At 46.2% G+C, this 17236-nt stretch overlaps 4 protein-coding genes across 8 annotated transcripts; all 4 read left to right on the forward strand.

Annotated features, from left to right (window-relative positions):
- Nucleotides 1-740: 740 nt before the first annotated feature.
- On the forward strand, nucleotides 741-4615 carry si:ch1073-15f19.2 (mucin-2). Of its 4 annotated transcripts, none has more exons than XM_057054217.1 (7): nucleotides 744-957; nucleotides 1161-1499; nucleotides 2865-2963; nucleotides 3018-3155; nucleotides 3192-3476; nucleotides 3962-4064; nucleotides 4278-4615. In XM_057054217.1, the coding sequence occupies exons 1-7, from the start codon at nucleotides 897-899 to the stop codon at nucleotides 4372-4374; spliced, it is 1122 nt and encodes a 373-aa protein (XP_056910197.1). In that variant the 5' UTR covers nucleotides 744-896; the 3' UTR covers nucleotides 4375-4615. The 4 variants fall into 4 exon arrangements, with proteins under 4 accessions (XP_056910199.1, XP_056910197.1, XP_056910196.1 ...); XM_057054218.1 differs by having other exon boundaries at nucleotides 745-957; nucleotides 3210-3476; XM_057054216.1 differs by having other exon boundaries at nucleotides 3018-3476.
- Nucleotides 4616-5012: 397 nt separating this feature from the next.
- LOC130537409 (uncharacterized) lies at nucleotides 5013-8800 on the forward strand. The gene is made up of 6 exons (XM_057054220.1): nucleotides 5013-5172; nucleotides 5627-5734; nucleotides 5809-5836; nucleotides 5946-6067; nucleotides 6381-6439; nucleotides 6808-8800. The coding sequence occupies exons 1-6, from the start codon at nucleotides 5166-5168 to the stop codon at nucleotides 7216-7218; spliced, it is 735 nt and encodes a 244-aa protein (XP_056910200.1). The 5' UTR covers nucleotides 5013-5165; the 3' UTR covers nucleotides 7219-8800.
- A 109-nt stretch (nucleotides 8801-8909) lies between these two features.
- timm10b (translocase of inner mitochondrial membrane 10 homolog B (yeast)) lies at nucleotides 8910-10686 on the forward strand. Its single transcript, XM_057054222.1, is given in 4 exon segments — nucleotides 8910-9259; nucleotides 9336-9431; nucleotides 9668-9863; nucleotides 9866-10686. Coding segments are annotated over 4 exon segments (693 nt in total). The 5' UTR covers nucleotides 8910-9232; the 3' UTR covers nucleotides 10240-10686.
- Nucleotides 10687-11463: 777 nt separating this feature from the next.
- ilk (integrin-linked kinase) lies at nucleotides 11464-16872 on the forward strand. Of its 2 annotated transcripts, none has more exons than XM_057054214.1 (13): nucleotides 11464-11621; nucleotides 12056-12180; nucleotides 13791-13956; nucleotides 14053-14148; nucleotides 14263-14359; nucleotides 14466-14549; nucleotides 14646-14731; nucleotides 14824-14933; nucleotides 15176-15303; nucleotides 15688-15809; nucleotides 15894-15993; nucleotides 16132-16262; nucleotides 16404-16872. In XM_057054214.1, exons 2-13 carry the CDS (start codon nucleotides 12092-12094, stop codon nucleotides 16551-16553), a joined length of 1359 nt encoding a protein of 452 aa, XP_056910194.1. In that variant the 5' UTR covers nucleotides 11464-11621; nucleotides 12056-12091; the 3' UTR covers nucleotides 16554-16872. The 2 variants fall into 2 exon arrangements, with proteins under 2 accessions (XP_056910194.1, XP_056910195.1); XM_057054215.1 differs by having other exon boundaries at nucleotides 11488-11621; nucleotides 12079-12180.
- Nucleotides 16873-17236: the final 364 nt, after the last annotated feature.

A 17236-nucleotide genomic window follows, 5' to 3' on the forward strand; every position in this document is an offset into this window, starting at 1 on the left:
TCCCCCAAAGACCGTAACGATGATGCCCTTATTAAACTGCAGCCGTGCTCCTGTATAAAACTGACAGAATAGTAACAAGAAATATCCACATCGGAGAGCCGTCTTTCCAGTGAACTCTTAATTCAGGTTGTGGAGGTCATACGTGTAGCGTGGGGGTGTGACGTGATCAACCATCCACACAGTAACAGATGAAAGGATAAAGAGCAACTGAGGCTGTTTGGTCGAGACTCCGTCGTGATGCAAACATCAGTTTCCTTTGTGATCAGCGGTGATAGTGCAGGTTAATCTGGGGTCCTCACCTTTGACCTTTATCAGCTGCCTGTTTTTCCTGAGACGTGAGCAAAGATCCCACGTGATCCCAGTTTGCTTTTAGGATCTGTTCTATTTTGCTAAGCCTTGAGGTGTCAAAGCTCTCCTACTTAAACCTCTGAACAAGGTGGCGTACAGTTGGTAGTATCGTTATTTTCTCTTTTTTCTGAAATACTTCATTTACATTTAAGAAAAGAAAATCGGATAAAAGCAGCGTTAGCATCCAGAGCTTCTGGCAAATGAGGAGAAAAATCAAGTCAACTTGAATCTTTAATTGTTTGGTCTTGCTTGCTGCGGCGTGCGTCCGTGCGCGGCGCCTTCCTGGAGACGTCGCCTCGTTTCTGCAGCATGAAACCGTCGCGACCAAACACTGAGCGAAGCTTCTGCATCTGCTGCAGATCTGTTCGCCACAAAGCTCTGAAACACAAATAACTAGCTCAGTGTGGTTTCCTGTGAAGTTAGGTCATCCTGTTCTGTCTGTCGCAGGCTCCTCTCTTGAGCGGCGCGTGTGTCTACCCTCCTGGGTTCTGTTGCCTGCCTCCATGGATTTCTTTTGATTGATTATAACAAGTATTGGGAGAACAGCTATGGCTCACGGGGCCTTGGCGACACTTTTTACCTTCATTCTCCTCAACTGCATTGAAGAAGGTAATTTCAGCTCCTGCGTGCTGATCCTCGCGTCACCTCACATCAAACACCTCGTCTGGAAAGGCTTTTGGTTTCCAACGTGTCAAAGTTGCGAGTTTATCTGCCTGCGTCCCAGTGGCCAGCGTGCAATATCCACTTTAAGATGTAAGTGATCTTGTCTGTGCGTCTGTCTCGCTCCCAACGTTATCTGATGTGCTTGACAGGGCGACAGGACGCTGAGATGTTCCGCTCTGAGAAGGTGGAGGCTCTGGCGGGCCGAGACGTTGCCTTACCCTGCACCCTAGAAGTTAGCTCTTCCATTCACGTTAGCATGATTGAATGGAGCAAGAGCAGAAGTGAGAACAAAAAGCTGGCGCTCTACAGCCTACTGTTCGGAACAAAGCTGATGGTGCCAAATGTCACCCTGGAGGTGGACAACACAACCATGGCCACCCGCCTGCACCTTCCCAGGGTGACAGAGTGGGACAGTGACGTCTATATTTGCAGCCTCAGCACCTTTCCTCTGGGCACTATCAGACGAGAAATAGAGCTTAAGGTCACAGGTAAGAAGACCAAACTCCTACTAACGTTCAGATGCTCTGCAGTAACCTTCTATCTAAATGTTGCTTATGATCCACGTTGCTGCTGATTGCATCAGGGCGCCGCTGCTCCGCCAGTGTTATTAGTTATTTACTTCAGAGGAACCGCATCTCCTCTATAAGCTTGGCTGTTATTGCCCTCCTCTTTGCCTACCTCCCTCACCACAGTGCCTCCTAAACATCAGAGGCAGGTAACAATCACAGGAGGTGTTGTCGGGTTGTGTTGCGCCCAGCCCGGGTGTTGGAACCTCCGGTGCTGCCGCTCTGAATTAACCTCACATTATCTCGCCAGTAGATGTTGACGTTGAGATGAAGTGTGATGTGGGGCGGCCCCGTCGCGCCGCAGGCTGGAGGCAAACGTCGCCATTCAGCTGCAGGCCGCTGTTAATGCGCGGGGCAGGTAGAAGCAGACGGGCGGCATCATAAGGGGCAAGAAAATGTCTTTTGGAGATGAGAGAATGCTGCAGTCTTGATCTGGCTCAGGAACGGAGAGCCGGGGTGACTGAGCGACAGCACAGGAAGCAGAAGTCTGCGTCTTCTTCGCTGTTTCTTTCGATCACGCTCAATTTCAGCGTCTCCTCGGGGTGGTTTGACTGGGCCCAAGAGACCGAAGGACTTCATAAACTGGGCCAGAGAGCTTGACTTTTGCTGTTATTGTTTATCTCACTCAATTTTCATTTCAATTAGCAGAAAGAATGCAATCAAAGCTTGTTGTTTTTCTTGAAAGCTCCCAGGCAGCTGCGAACAGGCGCCGGTCGCTGTGATAAACGATGAAGTGCACAGCAGAGCAGCGCAGCTCTCGCTGATTCGCTGCAAATCAAGTGCAGCGTGGAATTACACCAAACTGTGCTGAACTAAAACAGCCTTTCACAGTATCTTTTTTTAATTTTACAATGTAAAACAAGCACAGTGCATGTCATCTGCCCCCGCCGGTGACAGAGCCTGGCACAGAGGTGTGAGTGGGCAGTGCTTCGGCGCAGAAAAATAATCCCCCCACGGCTGTCTAATTCCTCATGCTCACTTGTGACGATTTGAATAAGTAACAAAAGAAAGAATGCAAGCCACACTCCATTCTGAAAGACGGGCAGACGAGGCGCTGTGGTGGAGGGGAAACTGGAACGGGGAAAGAGCGCCGTCTCTTGGACAGAAGGGAGTACTGCACATTACCCGGAACTTGGATTGGAAAGCTGAATAGCAGAGAAGTTGCTGTTCCTGGGAAAGAATTAATTCAACAAAAGTCTGTTTTGTTGTGGACAATTTGCAATGCTGCAATGTTTCTGCTTCCTGGGATATCTGCTGGGGTTTATTTTTTATGCCTCTGTTTCGCAGCTTCAGATGTTGTTGGCACGGAGACGAGCTTTACTGAGGCTACGGACAGCGTCCGTGCAACAACGCTGACCAGTCAGCATCCAACAACAACACAGACCAGTCAGCATCCAACAACAACACGGACCAGTCAGCATCCAACAACAACACAGACAGATGTGTCTACTGATGCAACAGATGGTCCAAATACCAGCCGTGGCTTCGTCACAGCGAGTGAAAGTGCAACATCTCACACCAACGACACACAAAGCAGCGTCACGACAGCCCCCGCCACAGGTCCTGCTCCCGCCACAGGTCCAGCCCCCGCCACAGGTCCAGCCCCCACCACAGGTCCTGCTCCCACCACAGGTCCTGCTCCCTCCAGCTCCTCTAATCATCAGGAAATGAAGACACATTCACCTGTCAGCGATGCATCCACAAGCCACCGAGGTTCTGCATCCTTTTCCACCAGGGGGACAAGGGATGACACCTCGCTGTGGACCGTGCACCCAGAGGCGAACCCTTCAACGAGCCTGGAGGAGTCCAACACCCTGGGAGCGACTACAGATCGCCCTGGCAACACGCATGCAACCACGGCCCTGAGCACTGGAGACAGAATACCCAACAATAATGAAGGTAACTTTCTATCTGGTTGTATTTGGTCAGTTCCGAGGCGCTGTAGCTCTGCTCCAGCGGTGGGATCCACATTGTGGCTAATGAGGTGATGCAACTGCAGCTCTAGAAGGTAAACAAACAGTTTAAAGGCTGCAGAAAAGCAGAGCCTCAACAGACAAGACCCCCCCTTCCTTTAAAAGGAGCAAATAGAGCATTAGCCTGACGCCACCTGCATATTTATCACACGTGGGGGCTCAACACTCTGCAGTTTACTCGGCCTCTGGCCATGACGCCTCTTCAGCATGGCAATCTTATTAAAAGTTCCACTCCTGCAAGTGGAGATCAACCAGCGGAGAGGCTCTTTCAAACTTCTGTTCATTTCTGATCAGTGATCGTCTGCGGGGGTTCCACCTGCTCCAGCCGGTGGATACAGCACAGAAGCGTCGGGGATTACGTTCCTCTGAAATGAGACATTGTCACACTTCTCTGAATATCTTTACATCCAGGTGGCTCTCAGAATCATCGCAGGCTGGCTTTAATGATCGTTTTGCCGCTGGTGATTCTGGCCGTGGCGGGCGTTCTCTGCAGGAAGTGGATAATAAAGCATAGGTAAAGACAATCTGTCTATTTAAACATCCTCTACAGCTGATTACACTTACTCAGGGTTATGCACAGGGTGACCCCGACAGGAGGCAAAAATCGTTGATTTCGACTGATGAACATGACCTATAATAGCCACCTGTTTTCTTCCGTCTCTGCAACCTTCCAATCAATACCTCTGCTCTCTCTCCCTCTCTCTCTCCCTCCCCCCTCCCTCTATAGGATGGATCGCCCCCCTCCGTTCAAGCCTCCTCCTCCTCCTGTAAAGTATACTTCTGCCATATACAAGGAGTCCTCAGCACAGCCGTTACAGTGCTAAAATCTGTCAAAGCTGTAACCATTGTACAGTACTTGTGAGGACATGATGGTCCTGAGATGCGGTGCCTCCTTTGTCCACTGTAAATGAAATGAACTTTTTCAGGTGTTTCAACCCAATGTGTGTACATTTGGAAATAAAGGTTTGTTTTTTCTTTCTTCCATCCGTGCAAAGTCACATGTGAGAGAATGAAACCACCCACATTTTCAATAAACCTATCCATCTTTAAAGGATGATCTCTCTCTTTGAAGTCTCAACTGCCTAATTTCCTTTTAAACTATGGAGAGAAATAAAAGTTTCATTCATATCAACTAAAGCCATCATGTTTTCCTTCAGACGTCGTTTGGAACATAATAAAACAGCTTCACCATGAAGAAAGATGGCTGCATATGAACAAGCAACAGGGAAACAGGGCACATCCTGATTATTTACCAGAGCAGTAACCCAAATCTATTTATGGATTTCATGACATGGTTTCGTTTACAAGCTCAGAACAAAAAGGAGATACAAAAAAAATGGACTTTTAAGCCAAGTTCATTTCCTCTAAATGTGTTAGGAGACGTGATTAAAAGGGAATCTGCCAGCATGCCTTCTGCTGTACGGTATTCTACCTCATTATGAGGCGTGCGTCAGAACGAGGTTACGGTTTCCTGTTTGTAACTGACGAGCAGTTTTCAAAGTGCTGCGTTCAAGCGAGGAAAACTGAACCCAGTGCAAAACTGGAAACCAGTTCACCGCCGTGATCCGCCGTACATCAGCCACACGGGGCCAGTTTGCTCAGCAACAGCTGGATTATGAAAGGTAGGCCGACACTTACTGACTCTTGCTTCTGGGGCAAATTAGAGAAAAAGGAGAGAAGTCAGCGAAGCGTATGGGGTCAAGAAACAAAAGGGAACAACGCAACGACATAATGAACAATAAAGGCAGCCAGTGGGGCATTTAGTTGACTTTTTAAAAAAATGAAGCCACTCCTGTGGGTGTTTATTAATCACATTATATATTTCCTGGTAAACGATGCCCATATTTTCCCTCTTTATTGCTAAAACACCCTCCTCCTGCCCCCGGTTAAACGTGACAGCTGCCCAATCTCAAGATTATGTGTGATCATTGCGATTTATCACAAACGTGAGGGCTCCTCTCCCCTGGGAGAGGGCGATGGTCATCGGGAGATGAGGAGAAGCTCGCCATTCCATACGCGCTGATGTGACCCTCGGGGGTCAGAGGTCCTGACGGTCAGCTCGTCTTTGTCTTTCAGAGTGTGAAACTCTGCTGATTTGCCTGGCGCTGATCTTGTTGGCCCTGTTTCTCTCCATGATCCTGAATATCATTTTTTGCCTCCAGCAAAGACCCTGTTTTTTCCAAGGTACGGCCCTAAAGAGATGGACGTTCTTAGAACTCTCAACCGTTTCTGTAAATCTCTGTCTTTTATCCACGCAGACAAATGCTGCCTCAACGACCGAGAAAAGTACGCTTTTAATTTCTCCTTTCTTATCTGGCTTGAATCTTTCTCTAAGTTCTAATAGTTTCTAAATGACGGCGCTGTAGACATCGCTCCTCTCTCTCTCTCTCTGAAGCATGTCACAGGATAAGGGGCGTTATTTCCATAACCCCAATCATGATGAGCAGCAGGAAAATTCCCACAGCAGTGAGGAACAAGAAAATCCAATCTACGGCAACCTGAGCAGAGACAGGAGAGGTGAGCCTGGGTTCTGTCACCCTTTCAGAAGCAATAATGGGGGAATAAATGCAGTCTCTCGCTCTCTCGCTCTCTCTCTCGCTGTCACTGCATCTCGATTTCTCTTGAGGGAGTCGTGCGGGTGTCTCGCTGCAATTAAAGCCTTCGTTTTGTACTAATTACGGCATTATTGTTTCAACTCACTGGCTTTGAGTGCAAATTCCATGAAAAGTCAGAGAGATTCAAGGACTTTCAAGGCTGTCCCAAGTTCCTCAGTATCAACCAATAATAATAATGTCAATAATAATAATAATGAAACTTTATACTTGTTCAGGATCTGCAGAAATTTGCTATGAGATGATGTCACTACAGCACAACAGAAGCCAGGCCAGGGTAAGTGCTTTTAGCCACGTTTCCCTGCATCAACTGTGGCAACTGATATTAAAAACATTTCATCCGCTGCATCTTGTTGAGGTTCAAACCACTGAATCACGTGCTGAATGCACACATGCACATGCAAAAAGGGAAGCGTCATCTTGAGACCCTCGAGGCCGTTTGTGTGTAAAAATTAACTTGCTGTTTAAGCCAACACAATATTGCTTTCAAAGCGGAAAGGTGTCTACACTGTGGTCAAAGAAGCAGTCAACCAATGTGCATAATAAGCTCAGGAAGTTCTAAAAATACCCAGGCTGTACCAAAACAGACCTGCAAAGGCACAAATCTCTCACGCCATCTCTGTCTTCGCTGCATATTGTTTGCAGGCTTTGGAGCCTGACGTGAACTATGCGTCACTGGATCTGAGCAAGGCAAAGAAACCCAAGAAGAAGCGTCGCCCCAAACAGGCCCAGGGATGCAACAACCACCTCACGCCCCTGAACTCGTTCTTAGAGGTGGACGTGGACGTGGAAGCCCAGCTTCCACCGGGAGACGCGAGCCCCCTGCTCTCACACAGTAGCATCTACCTCAACGCGCAGCAGATAGCAAAGGAGACGGAGGACATGGGGAGAGGACAGAGCGTGAAGACGGAGGCGGAGGGCTCCAAACGGACGAACAGAGATCGTGACGGTGAGGAGAGGAAAAATAGATGGGATTGTAGCAATGGGGACATCTGCACAGAGGCTGCAGAGGCAGAGCGTTGTCACGGGGACTCAGATGCTTTTAATGGAGTCTAAAAAGACGGGCCGACTTCAATCTCACAGCTTTCTAGAGGTACACTCGACATCTCAGCTCTTATAATTTGAAGAAAAAAAAACAACTTTGAACCTTTGTGAGATTTCCTCTCTGACACGAAGAAAGAGCCCTTTGAACTCTTCACATTTGGGCAGCTGAAGAAGATAGAAAAGGGGGGTAAGGTGTATTTTTTTTCTGTGCAATGGCCCAAAAGCAAAAGTCTGTGTGACATTTACCGGTCCACAGCCACGTGGAAAATTCAGAATGTGTCCGGAAAGTCAAGGAAAGTGCACCAGATCGAGACGGTACATGACAAATGTTCACACGTCTCGCAGAGACGATCAAAAACATGTTGTTTTCCACGCTGCAGGTGACAACCCCCAGAGACGACGTGCTCTCAACGAAACGCTTGATCAGCCGCGCATGAGTCGACTTGTCAGACGTGTTTGCATTCAGAGCAGAATTAACATAAAAATCTAATTAATGGAAAGTACAGAGGTGAAAGATACGAAGCCGCCCCCCCCACCCTCCTTATTAGCTTATTGTTATGTTAGAATCACCCACAGAGGATTTGCCTCATCAAAGTTATGATAATGGTCATTAGCTCCCTAATCTGCATTTGTGAAGGTGTTCGCAGCTGCTGAAACGGGACTTTCCAGCCCTGATCACTCTGCCGGGGAACGATGATTTACTGCTCGGCTTTCTGCTGAAGGGACGGAGCACTGAAGTGGAGAAAGCTGCCAGAAGCCCAGCTGCCCACTATCTTTGCTGACACTCTTTCAGTCGTTAACTGTGGCCTATTTTTCCCTCATCTGAGGATTAGAGGGTTTTTTTGCCCCGGGCATTTTGGAGAGTCTTTGCAGATTTACAGTAATAGCAAAGACACCGAGATATCCAAAGGGCGGGGCACTGTACGGATGACTGGGGCTATAAATGAAAAGATCTATCACCCTCCTTGACCTTTGATGTCTTCAAACGGCATTTTATTGAAAATATCATTGGGAATACTTTACTGACTTCCAGTTTGGTGCATGTGTATCTTTAAAGAAGCAAGAAACTGACAAATCCTTCAGCGTCTACACAAAAGAGGCTTTAAACTTAATGCCTGTCTTTTGGTGGTGTTCATTAGGCTTGATAATCAGAATGTAAAGAATTCAATTAGTTTAAAATATTGTGCTGCTAGAGACTCATCTCAAGGTGGATTGAAGGTTTAGTTACTTTGACATCCCATAATGTACGACACATCCAACATTGATTGTTATTTGCACTACTGAGGATTTTATTGATAGTCAAAAGTTCTTCAACCCCATTAAAACAACGGCCATCAAAAACAACACACCAACCAATAAACACAAATTTTATTGCAGGTTAAAAAAATAAAGAAATAAAATCACTTTCATGTAGGAAAAAATATCCCTCGGGCAACACGAACACATTGATATTTTTGTGATTTTTTATTTTTGTGAATTTCAGCTGCCAGTTGAAATTTTGTTTTTCCTCTAACAGAAATGATGATATTTTCTATTTTTTAAGTAAAAGTCATTTCCTTGTTATTTTATGCAGAGAATAAAAATATAGATGTTTGCTTGCCTGCTTCATTACCACATTTTCATCAGTATATGTATTCCAATAATACCATTATCATTTGAAATAAGCGGTCGATTAGTAGTGAATAAAATTAACATGAGAACAAGATGTGAACGTGTGGCCCACAAACCGGAAATGGGCCCTTTTTAAAACCACAGAGTGAGACATCTTCCTGTACAAAACGAGCTTTGGCGTAAACATGGCGGCGCCCGTATGAATGTCATGTAACTTTGTCAGTTGGCTGCTTTTAGTCATTTTTAGGCACGAATAGTCATGCGTTCATGCTTACCGGTAAATGGAATAACGGGCAATTGTACTTGGATTCAAATCAATCAGGTTTAGCATTAGAAAGCCACCTTTACTCATTAATTAGCTAGCGGAGGGATAGCACACTAGCTAACGAGCAGTGGACTCCTTGACGGAATCACGATGGACCCTGACCAACAACTGAGAAATGTAAGTTCGAATATTTATTGGAATATTGGCAGCAACTTGGTCTGATAATGATGTTGCACTATCGTGCCTATCACAGCTGCGGGATTTCCTTCTGGTTTACAACCGCATGACCGAAATTTGCTTCCAGCGATGCAGCAGCAACTTTAACTACAGAAATCTCACAATGGACGAGGTAAAAACACCGTCATAGCTGTATGTTCATCTGTTACTCATTATTCCCTGCAGTTAATACAGTCCGGGTGTCTTTTCTTTACTACTAATAATAGGGGGGCAATGATGACACTATGCAGGTTTTTTCTGTTGGTTTCACATGAATGTTTCTGTTTCTAATTTAAACCTATCCTACTCTAGCTCAAAGGCAAGTTTTGCATACTGCTTTAATAATTTCCTCACTGCCGTTTGCCCCAGGAGCGTTGTGTAGACAACTGTGCGGGGAAGCTGATCCGCTCCAATCACCGCCTGATGGGCACCTACGTGCAGCTGATGCCTCGGATGGTGCAGCGCCGGATGGAAGAGATGGAGAGCAAAGCTGCGGAAAATGCCAAGGCAGCAGAGGCTTTAGCTCCATCTTCTGCTCAGGCCTCTCCGTGGCCCAGAGCTACGGCCCCTCGCCCTCCCCTCTCGAGGAACCCCCTCTGTTAACTGCCTCTGTTACTGATGATGCTCGGGGCTCGCTGGCCAAGCCGCCAGCCTTCGACACTGAGAATAACCGTCTTGGGTCTCAGTCAGCAACGGCCTCAGAGGGGAAATTACCAGCTGCTGCTCCACTCACACCTGCGACTGAAGAAGGATGGCTTAATAACCCTGGAAAAGGACCCTCATATGCAGCCAGCTTGCCTCAACCGCCCATAGCTAATGCCCAGATTACATTAGAGAGCTCTCCGTCTGTTGTCATGGCAACTCCGAAAAGATCCTCGTCAGCAGATGCACTGACTGTGTCTAAGTCCGCAGAGAATCCGCTCTCTTCAGGCCAGCAGTGATGCGGGGTCTGTCCCCAGGTCGGACCCTGATGTATGTGGCCCTCACATACATCAGGGTCTGTCCCCAGGTCGGACCCTGATGTATGTGGCCCTCACAGACGTCAGGGTCTGTCCCCAGGTCGGACCCTGATGTATGTAAGGGCCACATACATCAGGGTCTGTCCCCAGGTCGGACCCTGATGTATGTAAGGGCCACAGACATCAGGGTCTGTCCCCAGGTCGGACCCTGATGTATGTAAGGGCCACATACATCTGAACTCTTTAAGCGTACATCGCGTTGCTGGGTAGGATCCTCTGATCCTCCGACTAAAGTTTCCCAAATGTGAAATGTTGTAAAAATGTATGAGATCATCACTCTTCAGTAGGCAATTTAAAAGGTTGGCTGTAATTGAACTATTGCATACATGAAAAGTTCATAATGTATTTGTATTAAAAGATGTAAAGCAGTTTTACCTGCGTGTGTGTGGATGAGACAGTTTTACTGTTTAAAATTTATGTTTAATGAAAGGAGGAAAAAGGAGTTGTGACCACACTCCAATTAATAAGGGGAGAAAAGTAGGCAGATGGCACCATAAATACACTCAGTAATGATAAATCCTTCATATAGCATAATTACATTATCAGGCAGGGAAACAGAAACTAGTTAATAGTTAATAATATATTGTTTTTAATTTATAAAAATTTGATGAAGTTTTGTAGTCTACTGTCTCACCTCCTAGATAGATATTATTGGTGATTTCTGTCTTAAATATAATGGTTTTTAATCTCTAATCTCTTAATTTTTAGGATGTAAGGATAAAAAAGACCTGACACAATTGCAACCCTTAGTTCATATATGAATTTGCATTTATTAAATGTAATATCTCTTCAACAGAAATGCATATAAAAGCTGTTATTTTTGGGACACCCCCCCCCCCCCCAAAAAAAAAAATCAATACTGTGAGCTTATTTACAGCACAATGACCTTTTTTCCTTTTTTTAACAGCACAGTTATTGAGTGTTAATTGTCATCTGCTTCCTGTCGTTTAAGTGCAAATATATCTATACCAGGAAGAGCAAAACGTGAATTGAGTCCCACTTGTAATAAATAATACATGAAATGTCTTTAAATCTGCCATTGGAACACTTTCTCCCACAAAAGCTCTTCGGTTCCTGCCGTGCTGTGGCTGGTCGTTGCATCGCCGCGCGGCCTCCGGCAGGGGTCGCTGTTCCGCGGAGCCCCGGGACGGGAGCGGGGCCGCCGGAGCTCCTCAGCAGTAGCCCACATCAGCTCCGAGGCGCGGGGCGTGGACTCTTCCCCGCTCTTAAATCTGAGGAGAAGGCAACCTTCCGAGGGTGGAAAAAAAGGAAGAATCGGACAAAGAATCCATCGTTCTGAACCGGTAAGGAGTCGCTTTATAGTTTTACTATCGTTTTCGCGCAGAAGTTTTTCTTTTAGATCGAGGATGTGAACTTAACCACCGGACTTTTAAACAATAGCTTTGAAGTGATTCAATAGGCCGGCCGGCCCGCCCGATCATACCGCAGGAGGTGAAGGTGTGAGGAACTATTTTGCTGGTTGTTACTGGACTCTACTGGGTTCTAATCAGCTGTTGATGCGTTTTTGGTCAAATGATGGAAACAATAATGTCATGACACCAAATAAAACCTTAACACGGTGCTTTTATTGTGAAAGACACCATTGATACTCACCTATTAACTTTATAGTTTTTCTCACAGTGCTTGAACTATAGCTGGATGACAAAATTGACCTCTTTGATTAATTTATTCAAAGTTGAAGGACATTTCCATCATCCTGTGATATGCTCTCTTGCAGGCTTCATGCTCCTTATCTCCCAGTCTGCAGGTAGCCATGGATGACATCTTCACACAGTGTCGAGAGGGGAACTCTGTGGCCGTCCGTCTGTGGCTGGACAACACAGAGAACGACCTCAACTTGGGGTGAGCATATAAAGCCGCAGCCACTCATGTAAAGCCCCGAGTGACCGTGGGGGGGGGGGTCTTTCTGTCCACATGTGGTGAGCACGTAAACACCGGAGTTACATTTACAGATAACTAAACACACATGTTGGTTGTGGTGACTTTCTGCTGCTATGTGCGTCTGTGGCTCCACATAAATAGTTTCCATTCTGTCTTTTCTCTGCTGCTGAGCATCACCCAGTTTAGGTCATTCCAGTCTGCTTTTCCCCCCTTTTTCCCCCCCTTGAAATGTTCTTCTAATGATGTCATCCTTCCAAAACTGTGTCTATAAAAAGCAGCGGGTGTAAAGTTCGTAAAGTTTGACTTTAGTGACTCACGCGGCCGCACTTCTAAACAGTCGTCTGGGGTGGAAAAACACGGATTATTACCATGTAATTACAATCAAAATTGAATATTCAATCGTGTGGTTGTGGCAACAGGTTTTTCATTTAAAAATAAAGGTAATATTTAAAAATAAAGGTAGGTTTTGTTAGATTCTAATCGATCATAGCAACGAGCTAAAATTAAAGGCTTTTTTAACTGTATGGTCAGAGCCAGCCCTGCCGGTTTACGTAATCTCCTTGCTGGACAGTAGCCTGAGGATCCCATCGCTAAAGACCGTGGTTATCTCATTCTTGGGCCAGGCCATATATGTGCAGCTTGTTGACGTTGAGGGCTGCAGAGCTGCCGGCCAACCACGCAGCAGCCAAGGCCATTTCCTCCGCTCAACTCCATACAGGGCCAGGCTCTGGCTGGGCTGCTGACAGAGCTGCTCTGGCGGCGACTGTAGCTGCAGCCCAGCGTAAACATCCGAAGGAGCAGGCATTATGCTGCAGGCGGCGGGGGTATTGTCCCGTCTGTGTGGGAACACGCTGCGTTTCCCAGTCCTGTGAGAATCCCTGGTGTCGGCGGGAGAATTTGTGGATAGATGTGATGATTTCCTCTCCCCTCCGTGAGCTATTGCACATGTTTGAATGATGAGAGGACGACGCGGAGAAGAGGGAGCTGGGAATTCAACTCTGCATTTTTCCACCCTGTCATTCCTGAGTAGTTTTTCCTCCCCTGGTTGCTTTTTATAGCTCAGAGTGTTGTTCAGGCCGTGAACTGCCCGTCCACTGAGCGGGTTCAGAACTGAAAGAGAATGCGGTCGCTATTTCCTGTAGGTCGCACTAACCCCCCTGGGGTTCGCTGTGAAACACAGTTTTAGGCTTAGCCTGCAGACACTGGGGCGGAGGGGCAGTTGCACATAGGTGGCATTTTGGCTCCTTGTTGACGGTGCTGCTTTAGCCTCTTCACACCTTTGCATGTGTTATCAGGCAGTCCCGTGAGCGCAGGCCTTTTATCCCTGGGCCAGTTGTCAGATGGGGTTTGGACCACACGCAGCACGAGGGAGCATGTGTTTGGGTCTAAATAAAGACCGCTACGGTTGGAGAACCTGCACAGCGCCGCAGTTCAATGAAAACAGTGCATAAAGGAGTTGTGTTGGCAGAGGCGTTCCTCATCAGCATCGACAAATGTGCCTTCGCCACGAACGAGAACGACGCAACTGTCCCACAGCAGTGATTCGTTGTTTTTGTTCAACGTTGTCTCAGTGACGACCATGGATTCAGCCCCCTCCACTGGGCGTGCAGGGAGGGTAGGAGCGGCGTTGTGGACATGCTCATCATGCGCGGCGCGCGTATTAACGTCATGAACCGTGGCGATGACACCCCGCTGCATCTCGCCGCCAGTCACGGCCACCGAGACATCCTCGCTAAGGTAAACAAACAGGTGTGCAGCCCCCGTCTGCTCTTACATGGCATTAACATTTCTCTTCATCCATTTGTGACCCCCCCCCCCCCCCCCCCATGGCAGCTGATTCAGTGTAAAGCGGACCCTAACACAGCCAACGAGCATGGAAACACGCCTCTCCATTACGCCTGTTTCTGGGGCCAAGATGAAGTAGCTGAGGTACAGGAAAATACACCCACAGACCCCTTTTCTGTTGGTTTAAACCTCCCTCTACTGGGGAGAAGCTGCCACTGCATTTCTCTGTATTTGACATCTGGTGTGTCTCTTTTAAAGGACTTGGTGGCCAGTGGAGCCCAGGTGTGTATATGTAACAGATATGGACAGACGCCTCTGGACAAGGCCAAGCCCCACTTAAGACAGCTACTTCAAGGTGGAGAAACACTCATGGACTTCTAAACAACACAGCATATTTTTTTGCTGTGCAACTTGAATCCACATGTGGAATTTATGGGGACATATTTGCTTATCCTTGATAGAAAAGGCAGAGAAACTGGGCCAAAGTCTGACCAAAGTCCCCTATAAGGAAACGTTCTGGAAGGGCACCATGAGAACGCGACCTCGTGAGTAACGTGGAAAAGACAACATTTATGATATTTAATACTTTTGTTTGTGTTGTTGTAATTACCAACAGGAGGTTATTTTTACGACTCTTTCAGGAAACGGAACCCTCAATAAGCAGGCTGGTATCGATTATAAACAGCTTTCCCTACTGGCCAAGATCAATGAGAACCAGTCAGGAGAGGTCAGTGGGAGTCCGCTGCTGCAAGGTCATTGGGATCACGTTGAATCTGCAACTCTGCGTATGTGTGTGTGTGTGCATGTGCGTGTGATCAGTTGTGGCAGGGTCGGTGGCAAGGAGATGAGATCATAGTGAAGGTGCTGCAGGTGAGAGACTGGACAACTCGGAAGAGCAGGGACTTCAACGAGGAGCATCCAAAACTCAGGTATGTCTCACAAACGTCATATCCAGGCACATTCCTGAGGATGTACATAGTTTCAAACTTGCTGACAGACTCCGTCGATGCTCTGAGAACACAAGGCATCAGGTTTGAGTTCTCTTTTTACCAGGAAATGCAGCCCACAAGCACCTCAGGGGAAATTCTGTGAAATGTCGCAACACTCCAACCCTCATCTGCCAATGAGGACTTTCACACATGTTCTGGGAATTTTTGCTCTGTCTTCACAGGATTTTTTCTCATCCAAACATTCTGCCTGTTCTTGGAGCCTGTCAGTCACCTCCATCGCCCCACCCTATCATCATTACTCACTATATGCCATACGGATCGCTCTTCAACATACTCCACCAGGGCACTAGTGAGTAGACTCATGTTCATGTAATAGTAACCCAGTCCTCACACTATACTCACATTTTAGTTTTGCCCTGTGCCTCTCTTTAAAAGTAGAACCAGAACGTTTCGTTATGGACGAGTAATTATGACCTATATTGTATTCTACCAGTAGGGGGCGCTGTATGACCGGACTTGAAGTTAATGCATTGGAATTCTGGGCATTTTAACGGCACACCTTTTGGATTTGACACACTGAAAATCAATGCTTAAGATTGTGACAAATGGGGTTTTTTTTCTAAATGTTTCCATCACAAGAGAAGATAGATAAAGGGCCAAATAATTCCAGAGAAGTAATGTGGATCGAGACTCCTCTGTCCATATTTATGTCAAGTGAAATTTATATCGTTAGCACTCGTCGTCGACCAAAGTCAAGCGGTGAAGTTTGCACTGGACATCGCCAGCGGCATGGCGTTCCTCCACACCTTAGAACCAATGGTTCCGCGCCTCTACCTCAACAGTAAACACATCATGGTGAGATCTTTCTTCTGACTGCTGGCGTTTAAACAGCTGAGCGAGAGACTATGACAATCGATAATAATGATGACCTGTACGTAGATCGATGAGGACCTGACAGCCAGAATAAGCATGGCAGATGCTAAGTTCTCCTTCCAGTGTCCCGGTCGGATGTACTCTCCAGCATGGATGGCCCCTGAAGGTACTGTATTCCGCCTCCTATATGAGTCATTCAGCAGCAGAATTTGTGTTTATTTTAAATCCGGTTTGGTGGTAAACAGGCTTTTATTCTAGATTCCTTACTGCGAGTATGTTTCTGTTTTGCTCACCTTTTTTCCAGGCTTGCAGAAAAAGCCTGAAGACATTAACAGGAGATCTGCTGACATGTGGAGCTTTGCTGTCTTGCTATGGGAGTTGGTCACTCGGGAGGTTCCCTTTGCTGACCTATCACACATGGAGATAGGCATGAAAGTGAGTTGCTGCTGTTTATGAACCCGGGCTAATGCTTTGCATCAACATCAGCGTACATGTCTGCACAGGCCTAAAACAAATAGCCAAAGGTCTGTAGATTTCAGATCAATAAGGCATCTTAAAGTCTGTTTGGTTGCTTAGGTGGCTCTGGAAGGTCTTAGGCCTACAATTCCACCTGGAATCTCACCTCATATCTGCAAGATGATGAGGCTCTGCATGAACGAAGACCCAGCCAAAAGACCCAAGTTTGACATGATTGTGCCCATCCTGGAGAAGATGCAAGACAAGTGAATCCAGCATCCTGTACGCCTCTGTTACAGCTTTCTTTGAAAATGTTTAGACCACTCATTATGGCTGCTTCCACCACATATCTGCTATCGCACTGTAAATAACATCAGAGACCACGTCTACTGCATTATTCAAAAGTATTATATTGCTTTTCTCGTTCTTCAGCTCTTTAATCATTAAGGAAATATATGGAAAATGTTGGCAAAAACACATTGAAGCAAATGCAGTCACAAGTTTAAGCACATTCAAATAAATATGAGAAGGTTCCTTTTCTACACATGAATTGATGACATATGCAAATAAATGTTTAATATTTATGATAGATGTTTGCCTCTATTGTGGAGTTGATGCTTGAAGCTTTTTTATAGATAGATAGATAGATAGATAGCTAGATAGATAGATAGATAGATAGATAGATAGATAGATAGATAGATAGATAGATAGATAGATAGATAGATAGATAGATGCAGGAAGTGCAACTGCTCTGAGGTAAACCCAGAATCAGAATTGCCATTGTTCATGTAATACACAGTATTCCACAAGCTAGGAATTTGTCTTGGTGTGACGCTGCGACATTCAACATAAAGAAGACAACACTAGAATAAGATAAATAAAATAATATATACAATATATACATAAATAGTAAGAAATAGTGCAAACGGACACTCTTCTTTTAATGTGTCGTT

This window comes from Takifugu flavidus, chromosome 14 (genome assembly GCF_003711565.1).
Source record: "Takifugu flavidus isolate HTHZ2018 chromosome 14, ASM371156v2, whole genome shotgun sequence".
Lineage (NCBI taxonomy): Eukaryota > Metazoa > Chordata > Actinopteri > Tetraodontiformes > Tetraodontidae > Takifugu > Takifugu flavidus.

What these genes read in the sequence shown, in the direction of transcription:
- ilk (XM_057054214.1), top strand. Translation starts at nt 12,092, where the DNA reads ATGGATGACATCTTCACACAGTGTCGAGAGGGGAACTCTGTGGCCGTC. An exon ending in GAGGAGCATCCAAAACTCAG is followed by an intron (nt 14,934 to 15,175) that starts GTATGTCTCACA and finishes CTGTCTTCACAG; the next exon opens with GATTTTTTCTCATCCAAACA. An exon ending in TCAACAGTAAACACATCATG is followed by an intron (nt 15,810 to 15,893) that starts GTGAGATCTTTC and finishes ACCTGTACGTAG; the next exon opens with ATCGATGAGGACCTGACAGC.
- si:ch1073-15f19.2 (XM_057054216.1), top strand. Translation starts at nt 897, where the DNA reads ATGGCTCACGGGGCCTTGGCGACACTTTTTACCTTCATTCTCCTCAAC. An exon ending in AATAGAGCTTAAGGTCACAG is followed by an intron (nt 1,500 to 2,864) that starts GTAAGAAGACCA and finishes TCTGTTTCGCAG; the next exon opens with CTTCAGATGTTGTTGGCACG. An exon ending in TCCAACAACAACACAGACCA is followed by an intron (nt 2,964 to 3,017) that starts GTCAGCATCCAA and finishes CAACACAGACAG; the next exon opens with ATGTGTCTACTGATGCAACA.
- LOC130537409 (XM_057054220.1), top strand. An exon ending in AAGACCCTGTTTTTTCCAAG is followed by an intron (nt 5,735 to 5,808) that starts GTACGGCCCTAA and finishes TTATCCACGCAG; the next exon opens with ACAAATGCTGCCTCAACGAC. An exon ending in TGCCTCAACGACCGAGAAAA is followed by an intron (nt 5,837 to 5,945) that starts GTACGCTTTTAA and finishes CTCTCTCTGAAG; the next exon opens with CATGTCACAGGATAAGGGGC.